At 39.4% G+C, this 27,230-nt stretch overlaps 1 protein-coding gene across 1 annotated transcript in view; it reads right to left on the reverse strand.

The window, feature by feature from the left end:
- Positions 1-27,230, reverse strand: part of Brip1 (BRCA1 interacting helicase 1) — a 116,597-nt gene that overhangs the window by 41,504 nt on the left and 47,863 nt on the right. Inside the window, 4 exon segments of the mRNA XM_055620128.1 lie at positions 16,686-16,847; positions 20,582-20,722; positions 20,828-20,993; positions 23,706-23,860. Coding sequence (XP_055476103.1) covers positions 16,686-16,847; positions 20,582-20,722; positions 20,828-20,993; positions 23,706-23,860 — 624 coding nt within the window.

Genomic DNA, 27,230 nt, shown 5'->3' on the forward strand with positions numbered 1-27,230 from the left:
TTCTTCCTATGTCTTCTGATATTCCCCCACCCCTTCCCCCATCCAGTATAATCCTTTAAAAATGAGGCGTGGGCTGGGCATGTAGCTCAGGTGGTAGGGTGCTTATCTAGCATGCACAAAGATATGAGTTCTATCCCCAGTAAAGCATAAACCAAAAATAGTGGAGCACACCTGTAATCCAAATACCCAGGAGGTGGAGGCACAGGAAGGTCTGAAGTTCAAGGTCATCCTTAGCTATAAAACAGTTCAAAGCCAGCTATGACACAGGAGACTGCTTCAAATGGAATAATATCGAAACCTAAGTCGAAGCCTCCAAAGGGTTCCATGGCACTTAGATCAAACCCAAACCCTGCTGCACTATGGTTGTACCCTGGCTCCTTCTCGGACCTCTCGCCCTCTGTTCATCTCACACACTGCCACAGGCCTTTCCACCTGAATCCCCCCAGCAATCAAAACTGTTTCCTTCCTTCCCTCCTTCAGACCTTTGCTCAGCGTCACCTTCTCAAACAGACTCCCAAATCATCCTATCAGAACTATAAACCACCTTTTTATAGCCATAGACTTTTCCCCCTTCTCATATGGTTTTCTACAAAAATATATCAGATCCCTTGAGCTGCTATCACAAAACGTCACAGACTAAGTGACTGAACAACAGAAATGTATTTTTCATAGCCCTAGAGGGTGGGAAATACAAAATCAAGATGTTGGCCAACTTGATTTCTGGAAAGGGAGGGTTATCTTCCTGCCATGCTGATGGCCTCCTTTTCCCCACATCCTCACATGGCCCTGTGCCTGTTCAGAGGAGAGCAATGAGCTCTCTGGTGCCTAACATGAGACCAGGGTCCCTGCTCAGGTCTTCATCTGACCTTAGGTACATCCTTAGAGGCCTGCCCATCTTCAAACATAACCACGCTGGGGTTAGAACTGCCACATAAGAAGTTTGTTAGCATACACACATTCAGGCCATAACAGTATCTAACGTACCAGTACGCTTTTGTTGTTTCCGTTTTCTTGGTTTTTCAAGATAGGGTTACTCTGTGTAGCCCTGGCCGTTCTGGAACTCACTCTGTAGACCAGGTTGGCTTCAAACTCAGAGATTCCCCATCTCTGCTTCCCGAGTGCTGGGATTAATGGTGTGCGCCACCGCAGCCTAGCTTTACCAATATTCTTTATATATACCTGGTTTACTTTCAACCTCTCATCCCTAAAAATGTAAGGAAGGCAATAAACTTTTCTTCTATTTAGTTCATTAACGACTGTTCAGTAACTAGAACACCTCACACAGAGCAAAAATGCTCAGTTAATATGTTAGATGATCTTAATAAATCAACAAAGTTCAAACCAATGGCCGATCAGGAAGGAGCTATAGAAAAACAAAACAAACAACAACAAAATATACCCAAATGACAAAACCAGAGGCCTAAGTCTACAACCAAAGAATATTATAGTGATTAGCAAGATGACAACAGAGGTGGAGGGAGAAAGTGATACATTAAAGGACACAACTCAGGCTGAAGGATTTTGTTAGCCTTTCTCCTTCCTTCTCTTTGCTCCCTCCCTTTTTTCCTACCTTCTCTCCCAAGCCTTCCTTCCTCTTCAACTTCCCTTAACAAATGCTTAGGTCTAAAGCTGTTCTGCTCTCACTGCAGGTGGCACGGAGAGGGCAGCTTCACCGTTTCCCTCTTGCCAGAGGAGGCTCTGAAGCGACTGACACACAGTGCAGTTCCTTATTCTCTTAGATATCAAAACTATACCTAGCAATCAGACAGCTTAAAGGAAAGTGCTTGGGCACAGACCTATCTCAGTTTTTCAGGCTTACTACATTAAAAAAACAAAACAACAACAACAACAACAAAAAAACCAAACACAAGGTATTTCTAAGTTATTTTTATAGCTTATAAAAAGTAAACCCTAGTCACATACAGAGACTAGCTGACACACGATCAAGACGATTTAGTTTACCAATTGGTGTTCACATTGCTTGGATTCATTAGCCTCAGAGGCAGGTTTCTGAAAAAAGTCACATCTCACAAACTAAAAGAATACTTTGGAATGCCTGTGTCTTATCTGGACATTGTCATTTCACTTTTTCAAGCTTCTTAAAACCAGTGTGTCACTAGGGAGGCATTAAGTTAGAACCCTGCATTTGTTCAGCGTCCATGGCTTTTACTCAGTACCAGATGTTCAGGACATTAATAATGCACTAACTCAGAGTCTCTTTTTGAAACTTTAGAAAGTGCAAATTGCATTAAGACCTCTTTGCCCTCATTACTGGTATTGTTACAATCCTAGCCCTTTGGAAAATGTTTTTTGGCATGTGTTTCTCTTCATAATATTGCCATTTACTCACTTTAATAGCCAGTACTCAAGTCCTAATGCATTTAATAGTCCTGCCTAAATAGACTATCTCATATAATCCTATTCATATAATTTGTTTCATAGGTAAAATGTAATCATATTTTCCCATCTGAAGATGATTGATTCTTTGCTACTCGTTTCATGAACTATTAATATTTGAGAAATATTTACTTTCTCCTATTCAGGTAATATATATCTATGGGTGGTATGTTAGAAATAGAGATGAGTACTTTAAATACTAATAAAAATGAAAAATTAGTAGTGTTTCTAAATAACATTTTTAGGTACCATAAAATGAGTATACCCTTAATTTTTCAGTATTCAAATGTAAAATATAAAAAGACCCCAAACAGTATATATATATTTTTTTTATTTAAGCACTTCCTCATGGGTTAACATTTGACTCAGTACTTTTACTTCAACATTTCAGGACTCAATTTCGATGACTGCTCATGCAGCCAGTAGCACACCTAGAGAAAGAATGGGCAAATACTGCCCTGAAGTAAATACGAGTCTCTGTAGTTTCATCAATCTAAACAGAAACAAAAGATCCTGAGAATAAGTATTCTTCTTGTTAATGGGTTAAAAGACCAAGAAATCTGAAGATGTTAGAGCTGTATTACTGAGAACAACTGATTTTATACTCTCTCACAGATATAAGTGAAAGCACAATATTTACAATGTGAACTGGAAAAAAACCAAGCAGTATTTAAGAAGTAACTCACTTATATATTTCTTGGAACAATCTATTTAATTGAAATTTCTTGAACAGAAACTAGGAACCTATAGCATGGAAAAAATTTTTAACTCTTTGAAAAATAAATTCTGAATTTTTATTGATTCATCAACATTGATGAACAGTAAATTCATCAATGCTTGGAGTAAACATATAGTTAAAATGTAATATTTGAACATTTTTTGTTATTTTAGGAAATAATGGCTTAGTAAATATTGGATGAAATCTAGATGAATATATAGATTTTATTCACACAAAAATCAATTGTGTGTTTGAATCTGTAAGGAGATTAAGTATAGGCTAAAAAACCAACTATATTTCCATATTCCTGTAAAAAGATAAGAATGGATGTTAATTAGAATGAGACAGTACAATTATGATGATGAATAAGAAGCAACTATTGCAATGTTTCCTAAGTCACTGTCAGATACTGTTAGGCTGAATCTGCTGCAAACCTGATACTATGCAACCTGAAGGGACAATAAAGAAAAGCATCATTTCACAATCTAGAAGATGATAACAAAAATTACCAAAAATATCATGTGATAAAAAGACAGCTGAGGAAGCATTCAAAGCATCATACAAATAAAAAAAAAAATCACAAACTATAAAAGACATCAACAACAGAAGAGACAAAGTTTCTGCAAAATAACCAGAATGAATCAGAAAATGATAGCAGCAGGTTCTAACCTACTGGAACTTACATGTCACCCAGAGGCTCAGGTGTCTAAGGCTCTGTTGGCAGCATGAAAGGCGGTAAGGCCTAGCTGAAGGAAGTGGGTCACTAGGTCAGTCCTGATATGACCTGGTGCACCCTGGGCCCCTGAGCCAGTTCTTTTCCTTGTCTTTGCTTCCTAGACACCATGAGGTGAGCAGCTTTCTATCAAGTGATTCTGCCATGAGGCCTTGCCACAGGCCAAAGAGCAATCTGGCAAAATGACCGTAGACTAAAACCTCTCCAAGCATGAGCTTTTCCTCCTTTTAAAACAATTTTTTCTCAGCTATTTCATCACAATGATAGAAAGCTAACACAAGTACCAATAATTATCTTGAATACAAATGAATTCACTAAACAGTAAAAAGCCACAGAGAATGGGTGCATAAAAAGTATGACCCAGGGCTCAGAATGGCGGTGCTGGGTCTGTAAATCCCAGCATTCAGGAGGTAGAGGCAGGCAGCTTTCTGTGAGTTCAAAGCTCTGTTTAAAAGAAAAAATAAGGAAAAAAAAAAAAACAAAACCCTAACCTAGAAGAGACTTACCTCCCCTTAAAGGAAAACAAGGAAGGCATGTAAGAAGATTCCCTCCTTCCACGGCTCAGGGATCATTTTGGAAGAGCAGAAGGACGAGAAGCTCCAACGCAGTGAATGAACACAACAGAGCAGCTATACTTTTGAACTCACAGTGGTTGTGACAGCACAAACTGCACGTGAGCTCAACCCAGACCAAACTCTAGCACAGAGAGAGGCCCACCCTCAGCTGAAGAACTGCTAGCACCTGATAGAGGGAGAGTCAGCTTTCTCTGAGTGTTCTCTGAGTGCCTCTGGGTAAGCTGACTGTTCCCTAAGGAAAGACCACAATACCCAAAAATATATGAGCAAAAAACAAACAAAACACTTGACTTTATGGGTTAAAAAAAGAAGATGCAAATTTAGGTGGGTTGGAAAGATGGGATGAGTGGGAGGAATTGGGTGGGAGACAAATACTATTAAAACACGTATGAAATTCTGATGTATATATCTATATAGTATTTGGGTAAGTATAGTTTTCATCAAGGAAAAGTCTCTTTACAACAGACAGAGGCCATTATAGAAAACCACAACCAATCAAAATGCAGAGCTATGGAGCATTCTCAATGAATACATCTACAAAACAGCTCCTGTACGTAAGGCTTAGGGAACATTACTGAAGAGGGAGTGAAAATATGGTAAGAGCCAGATGATCAGGGTGCATGCTCTGAGATTTCTGTCTCCTAGAAATGTCAGAAACTAAACCCATAAAGTCTCACCAACATGACTGCTTCAACATGAGCTAACATTGACAACAGACATGCCAAAATGGACAGGAAGATCATGTGACCTCAACCCTGCACAAGGAACTACAAGAACTAAAGACTGCTGAGAGTGAGAGAAATAGTCTTTCTCAAGAAAGAGCACTAACTGGTTATCCAATACCAAATGGTCAGCTCTGAAAACACACATACAATTAATATACAGACTGAGCAGGTCAATATAGAAACACACACACATATGTATCAACAATTTAATGAAAAGATACGCCATGAATTTGAAAGAGAACAAGTGGGAGAGTGTAAGAAGGTCTGAAGGGAGGACAATTAAGGGGAAAATAATGTAATTATAATATAATCTCAAGAATAAATTAAAAAACACTATAAAAAGAGGCAGATTAACATGTTTCTCTCCCCCCCTTCTGTCTCTCTTTCTCTGTCTCTCTGTGTGTGTGTATATCCAAATTAGATATATAAAAATGTAAAAGTAAAGATCTGGGGATGCTGCTCATTTGTAGAGTGTTTGCTTACCATGTGCAAAGCTCTGGGTTCAATCACCAGAGGTGGATAAATTAGGCAAAATGGTACATGCCTGTAATTCTAATACCTGGATGATAGAGGCAGGAGGGCCATAAGTACACTGTTATCATTGGCGACATTGTAATTTATTGCAAAGTGGAAAACAGCATACATGGGGACACAGTCTCAAATGTGTGTGTGTGTGTGTGTGTGTGTGTGTGTGTGTGTGTGTGTGTGTATAAAATATATGAAGATGTAAAGGAGAGACATTTTTAATACACTTTTAGCAGGGGACTTAAAAACTCCCACAATGTGCAGATCATTCAGAGAAAAAAAATTAATAAGCACTAGGTTTGAACAACACTTTAGACCCAACAGAACAACAGATAAACAATCTTCTGTCTAGAAACAGCAAAACACACACTATTCTCAAACTCCCATGGAATAGTCCCTAGGACAAATTATATCAGGATAGAAAACAAATATTAGGCAATTTTAGAAGACTGGAAGAAGGCTCTCTTCCAGCCATAGTGATATGAAACTGGGAATCAATACCAGGGCAAGTTTTGGAAAATTCACAAATACCAGAATATTAAGATTGCTGCTGAGCAACTAACAGCTCAATGAAACGATTAAGAGGAAAACTTAAAAATAACGAGGTAACTGTATTAATAAAAATAAAAATAATTTAAAAAAAATAACAAGGCAAATGAGAATGAAAACATAGCAAACTAAAACTTACGGGACACAGAAAAAAAATTCTAAGTACCTATACAAAAAGGAAAGCAAATAAAAGGTTGGAAGTGGAGCTTGGAAGACAGTTTGATCCATTAAGTACTTGCCATGCAAAGGTAAGGCCTGGAGTTTGATCTCCAGAATCCACATAAAAGCCACGCAGGGTGACTTATGCTTGTGGTCCTGATGTTGGAGAGGCAAACCGGCCAGCCGCCCTAACTTAAACTGTGAACTTCAGGTCCACTGAGGGACCCTATCTTAAAAGCAAGGAGTATGGCATGTAAGGAGAAATGACAACCAAAGTTGTCCTCTGGCTTCAATATATACATACGTATACAAGTGCACAGAGGCATAGGCAGGACGGTCGCTCACGTGGAAGAGAACCGGCCTCGCATTCATAGGCCCTGGGCTCCAGCACAGCACTGCTGAGAAAGGAAGGGAAGAAAGGAAGTGGGGAAAAGAGATGACCAAACACTGCTTTCTAGGTGTGTGTGTGTGTGGGGGGGGTGTATGCCACACATATATATCACATACACATATGTATATAATTATGTACAAGGTTAGCTAAAAGAAATAATAGGATCGCATCAGGACAGAAATGGTTTTGGAATATTCGTTAGATTATATGTGAACTGAAACTGTTGTGATAAATTACAGTAAATGGTTCTTACAAAAAAAAACCCCACAAATTAAATACTAGAAAATAAAAAAAAAACCCAACAGAACAAGAAATGATATGTTGAAAAGACAAACAAAATAAATAAAACGTTAGATTGGTTAATTTAGAACGAGAGAAGACTCAAAAGCAGAAGTAAAGTTATGGCACCAGCCTGAGAGCACAGAAATCGAAGGGCTATAAGAGGTTGCTATCTACAGATTCCATGACTAGAAGGAAAGGGCACAACCTAGACACATTCAGTACACCAACCCTGAGCTATGAAGACACGGGAAGACTGACTAGGTTAAAAAAGGCCTAGCCAAAGGAAGCCCAGGACGCTCGTTGGCATCACTGCATCAAATATTTAAAAGTGAACTCATGTTAATCCTTCAAAGAAGAATTAGGGAGCACTTCTAAACTCTCAGCAAAACAGCACTACCTCGATATCAAAGCCAAATCCATTACAAGAAAAGCACAGGTGAGTTTCACTAAGAAGCACTGAAGCGAAACTCAACAAAATATTGCAATCCAAGTTCACGATTACAGTCACCACAATCATAGAAGTACCTGGGCTGTAGGGGAGGCTCAACATACACACATTCACAGATAGGATACATCATTTTAATAGACCGAAGGACAAATAGAATCATATGACTTTCTTACTAGATAAGGAAAAAACACTTGATAAAATTCAACACCCTTTCAAGATACAAGTTCTTGTCAAAACAGACATGGAAGTAATTTACTGCAACATACTAAAGCACATATATGGTAAAACCACAGCTAGTAGTATATATGACAGAAAACTGAAGCCTTCTGGTGCCATCCGGAAGAGCATGAGGTTAACATTCTTTTCACATTTATTCAGCACTGTACTGGAAGTCCTTGCAGGGCATTTAGTCAGGAGAAAGAAACAAAAGACATTCAAAGACATATTTTCTTCAAAGACAGAATTGAAGCTGTTATTATTTGCTAAGAGTACAAACTTATACATAGAAAACTCTAACACTACCAACAAAACAAAACCCTAAAAAGTAATTTAAAAAAAATCAAAAGTTGCAGAAATCACCAAATACAAATACAAATCACCTTGCAGAAATCCGTAGTATAGAGCTGCAAGGGAGGCACAGGCAGAGAGTTTGGCTGCCTAATGCGCAAAAATCCCATACACACAATTGAAGGAAAACATCTGTGGTGTGTCCATATGCTAACAGTGATCTATAAAAACGGAAGGAAGGAAACAATAAAGAAACGACTTACTGATTGAAGAGACAACTTACAGATTTGGAATGAAAAAGCTATATCCACTAAGGGCTTAATAATCAAAATATATAACCAAGAGCAACAACAGCAACAAAACTACAGAGTAAAGTAAGTAAGTAAAGTAAATGAAGAGTAAAGATGGAGAGAAGAGGAAGGAAAGAAAACGAGAGGAAATTTTTTTAAAGATAAGAGGAAAGAAAAAAGAATTTGAGAAAGAGAAAGGGAAAAGAAATCAAGCAAACGTGGAGGTCATCAATAGAGAACCAGAAGGAACAGAAAAGCCTCAGAGAAGGGAGCTGGGGAGATGGGAGATGAGGGTCATAGGATCAAGGTGAGTGACTTAGGGCCTGGCTCCTGCTTCAAAGCGTTAGTGGAAAGTTTGGGTATAGAGCAGGGTCAGAACTCAGGCGGGGGCAGGCCATATAGCTGGAGCTTCAGTAGGTAGGGTATGAGGCCTTGCATGTCACAAAGTTTCAGCGAGGTTCGCAGCAGCCTGGGTAAGAAGTGCCAGGAATAAAGGGTCAACCTTAGAAGCCCTGGGGCCACCCTTTAACCAAGTGATTTGCATTAGCTACCAAAATGTGGTATGTGTTCACCAACTATTCTTCAGTGACCACAGGAAAGAAGTGTGCAAATGCCCATGGTTAGATAGCAGGTAAGTTCAACAACTACATATGCCTAACCTCTAACTGTATAGCCACCATACCACACCCTAAGGGCCTAACACCATAAAGACTTCTTCTACTTTACACAGAAGAATTGTGTTCTACCTACAGAAATTTCAAGCATCTAAATAAGAATAATAAAAATTGGATGTAGTGATTTAGTTTTCCTTTAGATTAGCTTAAAAAAATAGTAAATGTAAAATGAGTAGCATTGCAAATTTCTCAATATAAAAACTTAATGCTAAATAATACTTATAAAAACTCTTTTTAAAAATATTTTTTAAATCTATTTATTATGTATGCAATGTTATGTCTGCATGTACACCTACACACCAGAAGAGGGCACCAGATCTCACTATAAATGATTGTGAACCACCATGTGCTTGCTGGGAATTGAACTCAGGACCTCTTGAAGAACAGCCAGTGCTCTTAACCTCTGAGCCATCTCTCCAGTCCCTAATAGAGACTGAACAGAAAAAACTGTGTTTTATTCTTTGTCTAACATTCATGGTGAATGAAACATGTTCCTCAAGAAAAATGGGTCATGAAACTGAGTGATAAAAATGTAGAGGAACATCAAAGTCTGAAACAGAAAGAAAAGGATCCAAGCTTCTTTTGGCACCAGAGAATTTCTTTTCAAAATTATTCAATGGAATCTTTCCATCTATAAAAAGTTTAAAGTTTTCAACCCACTCAACCCATAAAAATGATCTCTCAGTGAGCTGTAAGGCAATGGTGCTACCAAGTTAAACAATAGAGTCAAATCAAATTTATCTTGGGGGAAGAAAGGCATTCTTCACAAAACCTGCAATTTCTAGTAACTTCAGGAGGCTCTAAAAAGCACTCTGCAGGGGAGGGGCTTAGAATAACATGTTTCCCTTAACTGTTACACAACTAATCCAATTTAGAATACAGGGGGGAAATTTACCTTTGAAATATCTGCTTCAAAAGCTTTAGTCAGCTTTCTATGTTTCTTTTATAGAAACCTTTCAGTACTCCCATTTTCCTTTCACACAAGCTAAGTAAACGACAAGTATAATTCTTTTTTTTCTGTGTCTGGCATTGGTGGCACACACCTATAATCCCGGTACTCTGAAGCAGAGCCAGGGGGATCTCTGAGTTCCAGGCCAGCCTGGCATACAGAGTAAGTTCCAGAACAGCCAGTGTGGTTATACAGAGAAACCCTGTCTTGAAAAACAAACAAACAAACAAACAAACAAACAAACAAAACAAATTCTGTGGACTGGAGAGATGGCTGAGCAAGTAAAGATCCTTGTCACACAAGCCTGGTAACCTGAGTCTGATCTCCAGAACTCATGTAGGGTGGAAGAAGAGAAGATTCCAAAGTTTCTCCTTTGACCTCCATATGTATGCTGTGGCATATGGACCCATACATACGTATCATACATACGTATCATGCATACGTGTGTGGGCACAAACACACAAATAATAAATAATGTTTTAAATTAAAGGTATTTCCGGTGACTTTGCAGATGCTGGCTCAGTCTAGAACGCTTCCCTACTCCCCAGGATGCCTGCAAGATGCTCAGAGTAGAAGAGCATCCCTTTGGGCAAGCCTGAGGGTATCTACAGAGTCATGACTACGGGGGGGGGGGGGGGAGACCCACCCTAAATGTGGGTCATACAATCTAATAGGCTTGGTGCCTAGATGGGTATCCAGAAGGAAGACGTCAGCCATAACAATCCTTCCTGGATGCCACAAGGTAAACAGGTTTTCTCTCCAAGACCTTTTCTGTTTCTATACTGCCAGTGGCCCCCCAAACAATACAGAGGGCCAACTATGGACTGAATCCTCTGAATCCACGAGCACAAATCAACCTTACCTCCTTTTGGATAGTTTCTCTTAAGTATTGGTCATGATGATGAAACAGTGAATGACATGTCCCCATACCCACAAATGGAAATCCTCCGATTCCTCCTTACTGTGCAGGTGCTGGATAGATTTAGGCAACTATTTTACAGTGTAACAACCCAGAAATCTTAGAGATAGTAACCGGTTCATATTTGAATCCTTGTTCTATTTGGTTCTGTTTTTCAAGACAGTTTCTCTACATAGTCCTGGCTGCCCTGGAGCTTGGGATGCAGACCCACACTGGGCTCGAACTCAGAACCACCTGCTTCTGTCTCCTCGGTGCTGGGATTAAAGGCGTGTACCATGCACAGCAATACATGTTTGAGTCTTTGACAGGGCTTAGAAAAACGCCTTTGCTGTATGTAAGTATATAGCCAATAATTATTTCCTAAGAAAACTGAAAAGAAAGACAAAAAATTAAATTGTTCAGAAAGTGGTATAAATGTAGTATAAACACAGTTCTCTATGTAAATAGTTTGGTATTTCAAAGCAACCCAATTAAGATACCAAAAGTTCTTTCTTAGAACAGAATAAACATTAGCACATGGAATTAAGACACAGTGATCGATGATATGGACTGCAGGAAATTCTGAGTTTGCTGTTGTAAACTATGTCTGATTTCAAATGTTGTAAAAAAAAGACTTGGGCCTGCTGTGGTGGCGTAGGCCTGAAATCTCAACACTACTATAGCAGGATAATCAAGAAACCAGCCTGCATGGTGAGTGTGAAGTACTGTGGGCCACGAATCAAGATTCTGTCAAACAAAACAAGACAAAGAGAGGCTTGGAATAGAGACGGGCATCTGCCTGTTCGTGTGCTGATTTCAATAAGCATTTATGGAGAGCTATTGTTCCACTCACCTTTGTTATCCAACACCTCAAAAGTGCATTTCACTTTCATCACTCTCATTACCATAGCAGTGAAGCCTTATGCCAAGTCTTTTCTAAATTGAGAGATTAAGTCTTCTGATAGGAAGAAGTGTAAAACAGGTAAAACAGCCCCTAAGATCCCTACCACCCCTGAAGTAGGCTACTACAGTTCTCAAACCACAAGAAAAATTTGCCAAAATACCGAGGCCTCTTGAAAGTGATTCTTTTCCGGATCAAACCTCTAATGAGACTCTAGCCCCAGGTGACCTCTGATACATGGACTTTTGATACACTACGCAGAAAACAGCCATGCCATGCACAGACTCCTGGTCCAGAGGTACACTGTTTTAAAGTACTAAGCTAGTGGTAGCTTGCTATAAAATAACAGAAAGTCAGTATAATTCCTCCTTTATATTTCAATCCTAGTCCATAATATACAGCTCTGAAGGCAATCCTAATACAGACTTTGTTGTATGTTCAGTGTTAAACTCCACTGAAAGGACAGTACAATTGATAAATTTAGTCACTGCGCTGTGTGCAGTGGAAGTGGAAGCCTGAGGAAGTGTATTTGTCTGATCTTTCAAGTAAACTATATGAACATTATGAAACTCAGCTAAAATAAATAAATAAATAAATAAATAAATAAATAAATGTATGTTCCCCAAAGATAAAATTAGGATTTACAAGTTCAGCTTCAATATATAAAAAGCTTGGAAGTCACCAGTGCCTGCCTTACAACAAGGAAAAAGCAAAACAAATTAAAAATCAACAATTTTTTGTGTAACTCAACTGAGAACTAAGGTCACAGTGCTAACTGGCATCCTGAAACTAACCAAAAGACACGTACAAAGAATTACAGCGGAGCTTTGTTTGGTAGGAGCAATAAACTGAAACCATAGGCTGACAGGAACAACTGAAAGATGATTTTGAGAGACTGTTGGAGACAATGTAGACTGAAAGCAAGAGACTTGAGGGGCTGTAATCTGGGAAGGCTCTCACATTTCTGAAGCCATTGCTTCCCGGAACCCCACAGCTCTGACAATAAAGAGCCAAGAAAAACCTTCTTGTTCCTGGCAAGAAAAGGGGAAAGTAACCATTCTGAAAAAGGCTCAAAGCACCCCCCATAACTAAGGACAGTTACTGCTAAGAAATACTTTATAAGAGCTTCACCCAGCGTGAGGGAGGAAAAATTACCTAAAACCCAGCTCCAGACGTCCTGTCTCATGTAGTAAGATCAGTGAAGAACTGTGAAACACATGGAAGGTCACAGCCCAGGATCTGATGATGCTCCTCTTCCCTAACCCTACCTACCTGCTGCTGCCAACAGGGCTCCAGTGTAACAGCTATGAGTTACAGCCACGACACTGACTCGAAGAATAAGCAGCTCCCTGGGAGCCTACAGCACACATGAGACCCTGGATCAAGAACCTTTACAGACTAACTCAAGCCCACACTGAGAATTAAAAAGCAGCCAGGCATGGCGGTGCACACCTTCAATCCTAGCACTCAGGAGGCAGAGGCAGGTGGAGCTCTCAGAATTTAAGGCCAGCTTGATCTACCTCATAAACTCCAGGCCTGCCAGGGCTACATAATAAAATCTGTCTCAAAAAAAAAAAAAAAAAAAAAAAAAAAAGAATTTAAAAGTACTGGCACAGATAAATACTTATGTAAACTTAAAAAGTAGTGTAAGTTTAGTTTAGTGTCTGCAACTTTTCTCTGGATTTCTACAGCAGTAATATAAAGTAAATGGGATAGAACACAGCAAGTAGGATCAAAGCCTTTGCATATTACTAAAAATAAATCAGTATTAATATAAAATGTATCATTAAATTTAAGAGGAAGGAGACAGACACAGACAGACAGACAGACAAACACACACACACACACACACACACACACACACACACACACACACTAATAAAAACAGAACAAAACCAAGGGTTTAGCCAGATGGTGATGGTGCGCACACCTTTAATCCCAGCACTCAGGAGGCAGAGGCAGGTGGATCTCTGAGTTTGAGGCCAGCCTGGTCTACAGAGTGAGTTCCAGGACAGCCAGGAATACAACCCTGTCTCAAAACAAGCAAACAAACAAAATGAAACAAAAAAAGAAAGTAAGAAAAGCTTACCTGGCACACTAAAAAAAAAAAAAAAAGTAGTAATGGAAGAACAGAAGGGAAAAAGAAACATTAGACACAAAGAAAACAAGTAGGAAATGATATTATCAATACACACTTAGTAATCACAGTGTGTGCAAACTGAATAAATGCTCCTGTAAAACAGAGATTAGGAGAATGAGATTTTTTAAAATTCCAACTATATGTAATTTACAGTAGATACATTTAACATTCAAAATACAAATACACTGAAACTAGGCAAGTGCTCACTACTGTGCTATAGCTACAGTCTTTTAAGGTGAAAGAACAAGCACTGTTCAGTCATTAAAAACACACTGACATTCTACCACAAAGAACTCCGCAAACATGCTAAGAATCCAAACACATAAGGCCACATGCAGGCAAGAGGAGAGCATCATCTTCTCCTGATCTAGGTGCTGGGGACAGAACCCAGGTCACTTAAAAAAGCAGCACGCTCTTAACCACTAAGCTAGCTCTCTAGCTATACTTTAAATGAGTGAATTATATGGCTGGGACTTACACTGTCAGAAAATGTTTTAAAAGAAGATTCTGCTAGTTATCCTGTCCAGCTGTGATCAAAACGGCTGAGAGGAAGAAAGAAAGAAAGGAAGAAGAAAGAAAGAAAGAAAGAAAGAAAGAAAGAAAGAAAGAAAGAAAGAAAGAAAGAAAGAAAGAAAGAAGGAAAGAAAGAAAGAAAGAAAGAGGAAGGAAGGAAGGAAGGAAGGATTATTTTGGGTTATAGTTTATAGTTTCAGAGGGTTTAATCCATGCCTGCTTGATCTCATGCACTTGGGCAGAACATCAGGGTCATAGGAATGTGTGGCATGAAAGCTGAAAGGAAACAGAGACAGGGACAGAGGAACCTAGTAGGCCCCACCTCCTAATATTTCAAAACCTACAATTGCATCTCCAACTGGAGTCCAAGTGTTCAAGACACGTGCCTTTAGGGGAATTTCACTTTAGGATCATAACATTCCACTCCTATTCCTCAAAGGCTCATGGCCATGTCCTAACGCAAAATGCAATTAGTTCATCCCCAAGGGACTGCAGAGTCTTAACAGTTCCAACATTGTTCAAAAATTCAAATTTAGTTTCCCTGAGAGTCAAGGCAAACTCTTAGCTACAAGTGCCTATACAAATTTTAAAAGCTAAGTTCCATACCATCAACACACATAACATTGAGTTAAAATTCGCTACATATAGAAGGAATTTGGGCATAGGAAGGAAGGATGTGACTCAAACAGGACTGTGAAACCTAGCAAGGCAAACATTAAAATCTGTAGTTCCGTGTCCTGTACCTGGGGACACATGGTGTCATGCCAGCTCTGAAGGCTTTAGGCAACTCCAGCCCCAAAACCTAGGTATCTACAGATGATATGGTGTCTCGCCAGAGCTGATTACACCCACATGACTGGCTATCTTTGGCAAATATTTTTGTTCTTTGAACATCCTAACATCCTGGGGTTTCCACTGCAGCTTTGACTTCACGCTCTTATCTGCACATATCTCCTTCTCTAGACTGCTAAAGAGATTCTAGTCTATTCACATTTGCCTTATTTTCTAGGACTTGTTTTAAAAGATAGGAAGAGAGAAGAGGCCAGATGTGGTGGCTTCATGCATGTAATCCTAGCACCTGGGAGGCAAAGACAAGAGGATCAAAAGTTGAAGGCCAACTTGTGCAAAAACCTGCCTCAAAGGATAAGTGGGGCCTCAGTGGACACCTGCCTACCACAAGTCCATGGGATCAATTACTAGCACCACAAGAAGACCAAAACCAAATATAGAGGCCTTCATGACTAAAGGGACTCTAGCTGGCCTGAGCAGGCCAAACACAGATCTGGCAGGCCTTGCCCTTCTCCCCCATTCCCTCTGCCTTGCTAAAAACATAATATTCCTAAAGATGGCCACCAAGGTCTATTCCCTTATTTGGCCACCTCCCCCTCCTGGGGCTGACTACCAAGGTCCTGATATCAAAGTATTGAAGACCAACAATCAAAAGCTCCCTTTGGCTCACCTAATTAACATGCTCAATTAAAATTAAATACCTCATCCTAATCCAAGCACTAGAGAGCTAGGGACAGGGGCAGAGGCAGAGGCAGAGACAGAGAGATCTCTGTGAGTATGAGGCCAGCCTGGTCTACAGAGCTCAGTATAGTCAGGGCTACACAGTGAGACCCTTAATCAAAAATTAAACAAACAAACAAACAAAAAAGCAGAGCTCCTTTCTCAATAGTAAATGCTTTAGATATAAACACAGTAAGCTTTTCAACCAAAATACAGACACTGAAAGAACTTGGGGGGGAAAAAAACAAAAAAACAAAAACAATAGATCTTAAACCACCATGACGCAACTGTACGGTGATGACAAAAGACTCATGCCAGATCAAAAGGCCTACACCCAGAAAGCCTGGGGTACAGCTCAATGAAAGGGGCTGACCCCCAGCAGAGTGAAAAAGTGGCAGGAGGAGAAAGGACTACAATTACTTCTGGCCAGAAGCATGAAGCAAAGAAATGCGGAAAAGGCTGCTTAGATTCACTACCGAAGTGAAGAGAACACTCCTCTTTCCTTCACCTATGAAAATAACAAGTTGCTTATAAGAATAAAAACCACATTATAACCAGTCCTCCTATATAACTAACGTTTTAACAGCAAAACAAAAAGGGTCTTATCTTTCTTAAGTTATGTTAGAATCTTAAGTGAAGCAGTAATAAACCAACCAGGCAACCATCACCATAAATAGCACGATACTGGAAGAATTATAATTACCTTGTTGTTTCTCACTCTACAAAGTTTATCACGGTAATCCTATATCTCTTCTAGAGGCAAAATTAAAAAAAAAAAAAAAAACAATAAACAATTCCTTACCTTGTATGATGGCAAAAAGCACAAAATTCCTTGGCTCACAGTTTGGCACACAGATAACAAAAGCATTCCCACTTCATCCTGGAACTCAAACGTTTCAGTATGCTGGAAGGTAGCGCACAGATTCCGACCCTTAGGGCCTGAGCCAACCGTACCAACCCAAACCTAAAAATGAATATTTTAGTATTAGAGTTATGTCTAAATAAAGAAGGGAAATTAATATTTAATTGGGAATGACTTATAGAAAAGGACAATCAAAGTTAGCACAACTTATTTCAAAACTAGAAATTTTCTTTAATACTTTTAGTTAATTGAATACAACCAGGTTGGTACTGATCCAAAATTAAATTATTATAACTTTTGAATAATAGTGTCGTCCTCACTGTAACTACAAGGATATAACCACCAGCAACTGCAGTTCCAGGGGGATCCCCTGCCCTCTTTTGGCCTCTGCAGGCATGTGGGATCCTTACACATGCAGGCAAAATACGCACACATACAGAATCTAAGAAACTGTACAGATGATGGTTAATCTTGCTTATCTACTTGACTAGATCTGGAATTAACTAAACTACAAGCTGCTGGGCACTCCTGTAAATGACTCGCTTGGTCAGCTTATTTGAAGCAGGAAGACCCATCAGAAATGTGAATGGCAACTTCTGGTGGCAGCCCAGATTTAAAAAAAAAAAAAAAAAAAATGGGTTTTGCCTGTTTGTCTTAACTCTTGTCAGCAAGGTCATCTATCCTGCTGCTGTGGCATTCCTTCCCTGATATTAAAACCAGGTTCCCTGGGCTTCTAAGGTAGGCCTAAAACCAGCAGCTCTCCAGAACCCCTGAGCCCTTCAGCTCCAGATTGGCACTAGTAAGAGATCCAGCCATGTGGATCCTCCGCCTCTCAGTCCGACACAGCTATTGTCAGACTACCCAGTACCCAGACCACATCTGTAAGCCAATCTGCAAGCCTCCTTTTAAAAACATGCTCACTCATATCAATTTTGTTCCTTTAGAAGACCGTGACTAACACAGATTGTAGTACTAAAAGTAGTTCTGGAGAAACAGAATTTTAAAGATTAATTTCTCTGGTGGGTTGGTGGTATCTGAAGCTGGCTAACCAACGCAAAAGAAAGCTACAGTTACTAGAGACTGTTGGTTGCATGGAAAGCACTAAAAGTCCATGGTATGTACTGAGGTAAACATGTTTGATGCTCCGGACTCACCTCCTGTAAGGAACAAGGAATTTAGTAACTCCACACATAAAACTTTTGACAATTTGTTAAAAAAAAAAAAAAGAAAAAGAAAAGAAAAGAAAACAGTGATGCTGGCTGATTGCTTCTAGCATCTCTGGATAATGTGACAAAGTAAAATAATATGTTTGGTGAAAAAAATCAACTGGTTCCAGATGCGCAGAAACAACTGAAAGGTTTCTAAGTGTGTCTGGAGGGGAGTCTTTCCTCCCTCAGCCATAGGGCTCCAGCTGTCAGAACCCAGCCCACATCCTCATTACAGGATTGGTAGGTGTAACGAAACACATATATAACCATCCTGGAAGGCTGTTGGCAGTTAAAGTGAGGGCATTAGTCGGAAAAGAGCAAGCTCCTACTTGGGATAGAGATGTGTGGAGGGGTCCTACCAATTCCGAGGACACTGAACCCCCACATTCTGATGAACTTAGTTTGCCTGAGGTAATTACTCCCCCCTTAACATAGGCTGCACCTCACCTCCTACCCTCTCTGTGGACAATATATATTTTCTCTCTCCATTGACATCTATATACACACATAAAGGAAAGGAGAAGCAAACATTAAATGTTAACAATTGATAAATATAAAAAAATAAATTAATACTTTTTTTAATTTACAATTTTAAAACCATTTATTTTTACTACTTTAAATTTTGTATGTATTTGTGTGCAGGTTCCATGAAAGCCAAGGTATGAGATCAATTTGTAGCTGTAGTTACAGGAACCTGTGATCCACCCAATGTAAATGCTGGGAACTAAACCTGGGTCCTCTACAAAAGCAGTGAGAACTTTTAACTACTGAGCTCTCTCTCCAGGCTTTAAACTTATAATTTTTCCAAAGAAAAAGTTAAGGAAGTCGATAGACAGATAATTAAACAAATTTTGGTATAGTCATACAGTGATATACTATGCATTAAAAAATTGATACCTGTTACACAGATGAACATTGAGGACATCATCTATAGTACTAACAAGCCCTCAAAATAGTATGCTAAGTAAAAAAAAAAAAGAAAAAAAAAGCCAATCACAAAGACAAGAACCTTAGGATTCCACTTAAAAATGAAAAAGTTCTTGAGACTACGTGTGCAAGAAGTGGATATATATTATGTTAAGCTGTGCCCTTGAAACCGTTAAGATGGTCGTTTTACTCTACATGGATATTCAAATCACTATTGAGATTGAAGAGTAATTTTTAAGCTGATATTGAAACACTATTCAGCTACACTGTAACCATTATTATTACGATTCAGTGATAGTCTGGGTTAAATGGACCTTGTATTCAGGGTGAAAACATAATTAATTAGAGCACAAACTACCAATCTTATGAAGAAAATCGTACTGGATTTGTTAACCTGCACTAACATGCTTCCACCCAAGGCAGCGTGACCTGTGGAGCCTGCACTCTCTTCACTAGCACTAACAATGCTCCTCAACAGGCACATGCTGGCACACTGGAGAGCAAACCCTCAGTTACACAGACACGTGGACCTACGGGTCTCAATCACTAAATGTCAATATTGTTTTCAAGCAACTAAAAATGTTCCCACAAGCTGGGCGTGGTGGCGCATCCCTTTAATCCCAGCACTCAGGAGGCAGAGGCAGGCAGATCTGTGAGTTTGAGGCCAGCCTGGTCTACAGAATAACTCCAGGACAACCAAGTCTAAATAGAGACTCTGTCTTGAAAAAAAAAAATCCTCACAAGTAAACCTGTACATATACTTTTTAAGAGGGCACCAGATCTCACTATAGATGTTTGTGAGCCACCAAGTGGTTGCTGGGAATTAAACCGGGGCCTCTGGAAGAGGAGACAGTGCTCTTAACCACTGAGCCATCTCTCCAGCCCCTGTACTTTTACAAACAGCCAGCATTTTACAATGTTAGGTACACAGGCATGATGTTAAGTAGGTAGCTAAGCACTTTAAATTACTTCATAAAAACAAACAGAGCTAGACGTGCTGGCTCATACCTACAAGCTCAGCCTTTGAGAGATGGTGGCAGGATCAGGAGTTCAAAGTCAACCTTCCCTACAGAGCAACTCTGATTTTAACCTGGGCCATAAAAGACAGCGTCTAAACAAAACAAAACAAAACAAAAGGGTGGAGGTGGCCATGTGCTACTCTTATAGAGGACCTGAGCTTGGTTCTCAGCCCACATCGTCTGGCTCACAACTGCTCGGACCTCCAGTTCCGAGGACTCCTCTTCTAACCCATGCAGGCATCTGCATGGACACAGCACACAAAAACTCACGAAGGTACACCCACAACATGAATTTTTAAAAATGAATAAAGAAATAAGGATATACCACAGTCTAATAAAAAAAAAGAGAAACAGATAATTACAAATAGGAACTGTAGCAGAAATACAAATATTTTGTTTTTAGATTCCATAGGAAAACTAAAACATAATCAAATAAGGAATCTTTAGCAGTCACTGAATCCAAAGCAATAAAGCTGTCAGGGCAGCATCAGCATTTCCTTTCACGGACTCTGTTATGCTGTTAAGCAGCTGACAAGATTTTTTTGTTGTTGTTGTAAAACTAAAATGTGAATTTCCTATCAGAGTTTGTTTATTAGAATTTATGGTATTTCATTTATTTATATGGAATTACACTCAGGTAAAAAGATTGAGAGAATCAACAAGGTACAGCAGAGCAGCTCACCTGTGAGTTACTGATGACATGGTTAGCCTCTAGTTGGATGTTAAATTTAACACCAAGCTCAGATGAAAAGGATTTCAGGGGTGACAGCGTTCCTGATGTTAGAACAATAGTACGTACTTTGTCATTAATATCTGAAAAGGCCTACAAGGAAACACCGGACAGATGAGATCATCTTAAAAAGCCAAACAGTCCCTTAGTTGTTGGTTCTGGTCAAGATAAGTTGCAGTTGGGACAGAGTGAGCTTACCACAGCTGGATTTAAGCACCAAAAGTTTAGCACATGAACTCCAATTTTCTGTCGTGAATGTTTCTTATTTTTTGGTAGAGCCAAGACCCCATTTTTATCAAGAACAGCAATCTGATTTGTCCAGGAGTAAGTCTGTTGAATAGCAATTTTATAATCATCTGCAAATCTAAATGCAAAGACAATGTTAACTGAATGTCAAAACATTATAAAACATACTGATCGAGCTTCACACACATCAAACCTCATAACCATAAAACTCAACAGTGCCATGCCTTCCTACGCAAAGAAAATGCTGTCCTCATTACTAGTTAATTCAGTAATTGTGATGTAAATTAAGCCATGAAATCACAAAATTTAAAATTTTACAAGAAATATTAAAAATTACCTAATCAGCTAGCCTTTTAGCCTCTTTACAATTTCATCTTAAACACGATATAAACCATGGCAGAACCAGGACTCAGCTGACTTCCAGTGCCAGGTCTTGGAACCCTCCACTGCTTAACTGTTACAGTTACTAGGTAAAACAGAAATTATGGCTAAAGAAAGTCAAGGACAAGTTATGTTTTTTTTTTTTTTACTGTGTGAGAAAATAGGTAGTTTTAGTGAATGTTTAAAAAGTATTAGCAAGTAACTATAAAACTTAAAAACTGTGGAGGCATGCCCGTTCCAGGTGGCACAAATGCCAAGGCACTCACTCACACAGAGGTCTGAGGACACCTTACAAGAGCCACAGTTCTACCATGTGGGTTTCAGGGATCAAACCTGGCTCTTCAGTCTTGATGGCAAGCACCTTTACTTGCTAAGCCATCATCCTCAGTCTTCATCTTGAGTTTCTTTCCATGAGGTTACGGAACCGGAGTGTATATGATCCCATTCCAATTTGTCCCTAAGAATCTATTAAATGCCTAGGCTTACTCAGAACAAAATGTGTTTTTCTCAGTTATGTTCTCACTGCATTTCACCCCTAATTTCACCTCCAGAGAGATCAGACCTCTCAGTTCAAGTCAGGTTCTCAGTAATTGTGAAAAGAATTTTATAAATTGCTCAAATCCCAAAATTATAAAACTCTAAGATACATTTAAAATGAGGAAGATAAGTAAATTAGATTTCATAACTACAAAAGCTGTGCTCAGTTGGGTGGTTCTCACATATACAATGTGTTAGCTCAGGAGGCTAACACAGGACAGTGGAAAGTCTTAGGAAAGCCTCGGCAACACAGTAACACCAAATCCTCCACAAATAAAAAGACACAATCAAGATCTAAAAAAGATGACTCACAACACAATGAGAATGAACTGTATCTGACAGAGGATTAATATCCCAATTGTATGGATAACTACACAAACTGACAATTAAAAGAAACAAGTCTTTTAAAAATGGACAACAGACAGACTGTGAGTAGATTTATTTTTACAAAGAAGACACACAATTGGCCAACAGGTACACAAAGAGTTACAGGATCGTTAGACAACGGGAAATACACATTAAAACCATGAGGAAGACTCCCTTGATAGCCACTAGGATCATTATTAATTTTTTTAAATGCCCAGAACAAAAGAATGGATGAGCAAGGATATGGAGAAGTCAGAACCTTAGACACTGGAAAGGTCAAATGGCACAGCTGCTGTGCAAAACACCATGGCAGTCCTCACAAAGTTAAGCAGGACTGCCACATGGATCTCAGTCCCACTGCCAAGTAAAACACACCCATCCAGAGGAAATGAAAGCAGACTCAAGCAGATATCTGCGCACAAATCTTCGTAGCAGCATTACAAATAGTAGGAAAAAGGCAGAAACACCCAAATGCCTAATGATTAAAAAAAGATTAACAAAAATGTGGCATATTTGTATAGAATATTATTCAGCCATAAAAAGGAATAAAGTTTGATGTATGCTGCACACAGAGGAGCCCTGAAAAAAAATCACGCTAAATGAAGTTAAGTCAGACACAAAGAGAGGAACTTTGTACGCATGCTCTTGTCTGAAATCATTACAAAGAACAAGCATGAAAGGAGAAATTACTAGGAACAGTAACAATGGGAATGCTTTACATGCGTAAAATCCTTGTTTGGGATGACAGAACTTCCTGGAAATGAATGGAGGTGATGAATGCACACTGCAGGGTACCAATGGCATTGCTTTAGACGGTAGTTTCATGTGTATTTGACAGGATAACATAATTTTTAAAACAGTCAAAAATCCTGGAAGTTGGCAGAACTCTAAGCTTCAAGAGAGAAGCTGGGCACAGTGACACAGGCCTGTAATTCCAGCACTGGGGAGGTGAAGGCAGGAGAACCAGTTGTTCAAGATCATCCACCGTCTGCTGCATAATGACTTTGAGGCCAGCCTGGGATATATACATCCTACCTTAAATAAAAATAAGCCAAACATACGAGAAAAGGACTTTGGAATAACAATAGACACAGAACAGATCCAAATTATAGTACTTAAAAGAAAACGATAATGCTTAAACTAAGCACTGGAGTTAAAGCTAAAGAAAGGTTAAGAATAACTACACTTACTGATTTCAATTAATTTCACTAATGAGAAAAAAGATGCATTTCAACTGACCCAAATCTGTGTCAGTAAGAACAATCTATATAAACAGCTACGCAACTATAACATTTAAGATTTCCCTGCTAAGTTAGAAACAGCATACATTAGGCTGATTTTTTAAAATTTTACTTATTATTGAGTGTGCATACATACTACAGCATGCACGTGCAGCCTTGAGGAACTGGTTCTCTCCTTCTAGCTCTATGTGGCTCTGCGGATGGAACTCTGGTTGCCAGGCTTGTACAAAAGGCACCTTTACCTGCTGAGCCATCTTGCTGAGCTGTTAGCTAAAAACAAAACCAGAACAGGCATCTTCACTCACCTGCTATTTTCTCTAAAGAGATAGTCAAGGACCATAAAGAGTCCTTTCAGCATTATTTGAGTTGAAGCACTAATAATAGGCAGTTGTATTGCCTCCTCTGAACCATGGATTGATGTGACTTTCTCTTCTTTTTGAAGAACAGCTGAAAGATGTCTCTGTAAGAAATCACCGTGTTATTCATATATTCATAAAGGGGGTAATAGAGTGACAGAAGGAAAAGTCTTTGCAAAGCATAAATACAAGCCAAAACGAAGCAGGTACACATGAATGGAAAAACCCAAGTCACTTTGCATTTCTATTCTTGCCTATCACAGTAGTTAGGATGAAACCCCTGGGCCTCATGCACTCTGGGCATGCTGTAACTGACCTACAACCCAAACCCAGCAAAGGAGCTTGGATTTCCATGTTAGCAAATGCTCCTCTGGGTGAGACATTTAAGAGGATAACCTCTTCAGGCAACTGGTGTGCTATGTAGTACCTTTCAGAAGCAATGAACTAAATTTAAAAAGCACCAATTGATTTTTGATAAAGTTTGCTTTCCTTAATGCCTGAATTATATATAGGAAATAACTCTGGTAATGAGGCTACCATATGATAAACAAAATGAATTAACATCCACTTTGGTTGCTGTTGTTTTGGTAGATGAATCTAGGTCTACAAGAACATTAGATAGGGCCAGGTATAGTAGCACGTGCCTTTAATCCAAGTACCCAGGAGGCAGAGGCAGATGGATCTCTGTGAGTTCAAGGCCAGCCTGGTCTACAGAGCAAGTTCTGGGGCAGCCAGGGCTGTTACACAGAGGAACCCTGTCTCAAATAAACAAACAAACAAACAAACAAAACAAAACAAGGATACTAGGTAGGGATTCTACTGAGCCATACCCCAGGACTGATAAGTAAAATTTAAATAATTTAAGGAAACAATAAAAGAAGAAAATAAACATCTAAGAACAGATGTACTGAAGAATAAGCACAGGTTGCTATCAACCATTTTACTCTTGACCTAAGAATCTTGGCCTACAAATCTTTCCACGAGGAAAAGAATATGGTAAGTGATGAATGGAATGAAGAAACACGAAATAAAACACATTAAAACTGGATGCTGTAGTGCATGCTTGCTTTCCTAGCACCTAGAAGATAAAGGCAGAATGGTAAAGAGTTCATGGTAATCAATGGGCATCCAGCAAGTTCAAGGCTGGACTATACTACATAAATAAAACCACATTTTCCAAAATGAAAAACAAAATATATACAACATATACATATATATGTTATTTAGGCTTAAAAAAGAATCAAGGCTGGAGGCATGGCTCAGTGGTTAAGAACACTGGCTGCTCTTCTTGAAGACCTAGGTTCAGTTCCTAGCACCCACATGGCAGCTCACAACTGTCTGTAATTTCAGTTCCAGGGGAATCCATGCCCTCTTCTTACCTCCACCGGCAACAGGCATGCACGCAATACACATATATACACACAGGAAAACACTCACATACAAAATAAAAATAAATAAATCTTAAATAACAAAAAGAACCCTTCCTGACATCCCTCTCCTGGGTTTAACCATTAAATGTAGAGCTCACGCGGCTTCAAGAAAACATCTCTTTCATTCAGAGACCATCACAGAAAACCACAACAGGTCAAAACGCAGAGTTGTGGAGCCCAGTCCCAAGGGCTACATCTACAATACAACTCCTGCACCCAAGGCTCAGGGACCACTGCAGAAGAGGGGTGGAAAGAATGTAAAAGCAGGAGGAACAGGAATTCGCTGTGAGATTTTGTGTTGCAGGCTACACCCATAAGGCCTCACCTATGTGACAGCCTAAAAAAAGAACTAAAGAAGGACAATGGACATGCTAATATGGATGGAGACAACAGAAGCTGCAGCCTTACACAAAGAACGGTGGGCAAAATGCACAGAACAGTCTTCCCTGGGGGAGGACACCTAATTATCCAATACCAAATGCAATTAAGAAAAAGTAATGCCATAATTTTTTTTTGGAATGGCCAAGATCAAAAACTCAAGTGACAACACATGCTGGAGAGATTGTGGAGAAAAGGGAACCCTTCTCCACTGCTGGTGGGAATGTAAACTTGTACAACCACTCTGGAAATCAATCTGGTGCTTTCTTAGACAACTAGGAACAGCGCTTCCTCAAGATCCAGCAATACCACTCCTAGGCATATATCCAAGAGGCTCAAGTACACAACAAGGACATTTGCTCAACCATGTTTGTAGCAGCCTTATTTGTAATAGCCAGAAGCTGGAAACAACCTAGATGCCCCTCAACTGAAAAATGGATACAGAAATTGTGGTACATCTACACAATGGAATATTACTCAGCAATGAAAAATAGGGAAATCATGAAATTTGCAGGTAAATGGTGGGAACTGGAAAGGATCATCCAGCTGTTCCAGAAGCAGAAAGACACACATGGTATATACTCACTCATATAGACATATAATATAGGATAAACCTACTAAAATCTGTACATCTAAAGAAACTAATCAAGAGGGAGGGCCCTGACTAAAATGACTAAAATGCTCAATCCCCATCCTGAAAGGAAAAGAGGATGGACATCAGAAGAAGAAGAAAACAGGAAACAAGTTAGGAACCTGCCACAGAGAGCCATAAATTTTTAAGAGAGCAAGGAGACTTCTGGAGCAAAAAAAAGGAAAGGCAGAAATGATGTAATTATAGTCTCAAAAAAATAAAATAACTAAAAAATAAAAAATTAAAGGAGTCCTTCCATTTTGTAACAAAATATATGAAACTGGAAGATATTATGCTAAGTGAAATAACTTTAAACCAAAGGAGAACTACTATATACCAATTCCATGTGTTATAAATGACATCTGGGATGTATTTTCTTGAGTAACGACTCGATGTGGGTGTGCCCAGCTCACTACCAGGTGGTACCCCCCTAGGCAGGTGGTCCCAGGAGGTGTAAGAAAGCCAACTGAGTAAGCCATAAAAATTCCCAGCATTCCTCCATGGCCTCTGCCTCAGCTCTGCCTCCAGGTCCCTGCCTTGGCTTCCCTCAATGAACTCTGCATGACCTAGAAAATGTAAGCCAAGGAAGTCATTTCTCCTCAACTTGCTTTTGGTCAGATCAGGTTTTCTGTTTGTTTTGGTTGGTTTTTCTTCTCTCTTTTAAAAAATAGTACCATAAATTTCTTTAATGCTTTCGAGCATTCATTTCTTTTTTTTCCCCCTTTTTAAAAAATTAATTTACTTATCCACTTTACCTCCCAATTGTATCCCTTTCCGTCCTTTCCTCCCGGCCCCACCCTTCCTCCATCTCCCCCGTCTCCCTTACCCCTCAGAAAAGAAGAACACTCCCCACCAACCCACCCCAGGACAACAAGTCACATCAGGACTCAGCACATCTTCCTCGGAGACCTAGCAAGGCAGACCTGCCAGGCGGAAGTGATCAAAGAGCATGTGTCATCACCTAAAGACACTCAGATGTAGACAAGAAAATTTTAAAACAATTTTTAAAGTGTTATTATTTTTTTTAAATTCTGG

The sequence above is a fragment of the Psammomys obesus genome, unplaced genomic scaffold (assembly GCF_907164565.1).
Source record: "Psammomys obesus unplaced genomic scaffold, mPsaObe1.curated_primary_1811, whole genome shotgun sequence".
NCBI classification, from domain to species: Eukaryota; Metazoa; Chordata; class Mammalia; order Rodentia; family Muridae; genus Psammomys; species Psammomys obesus.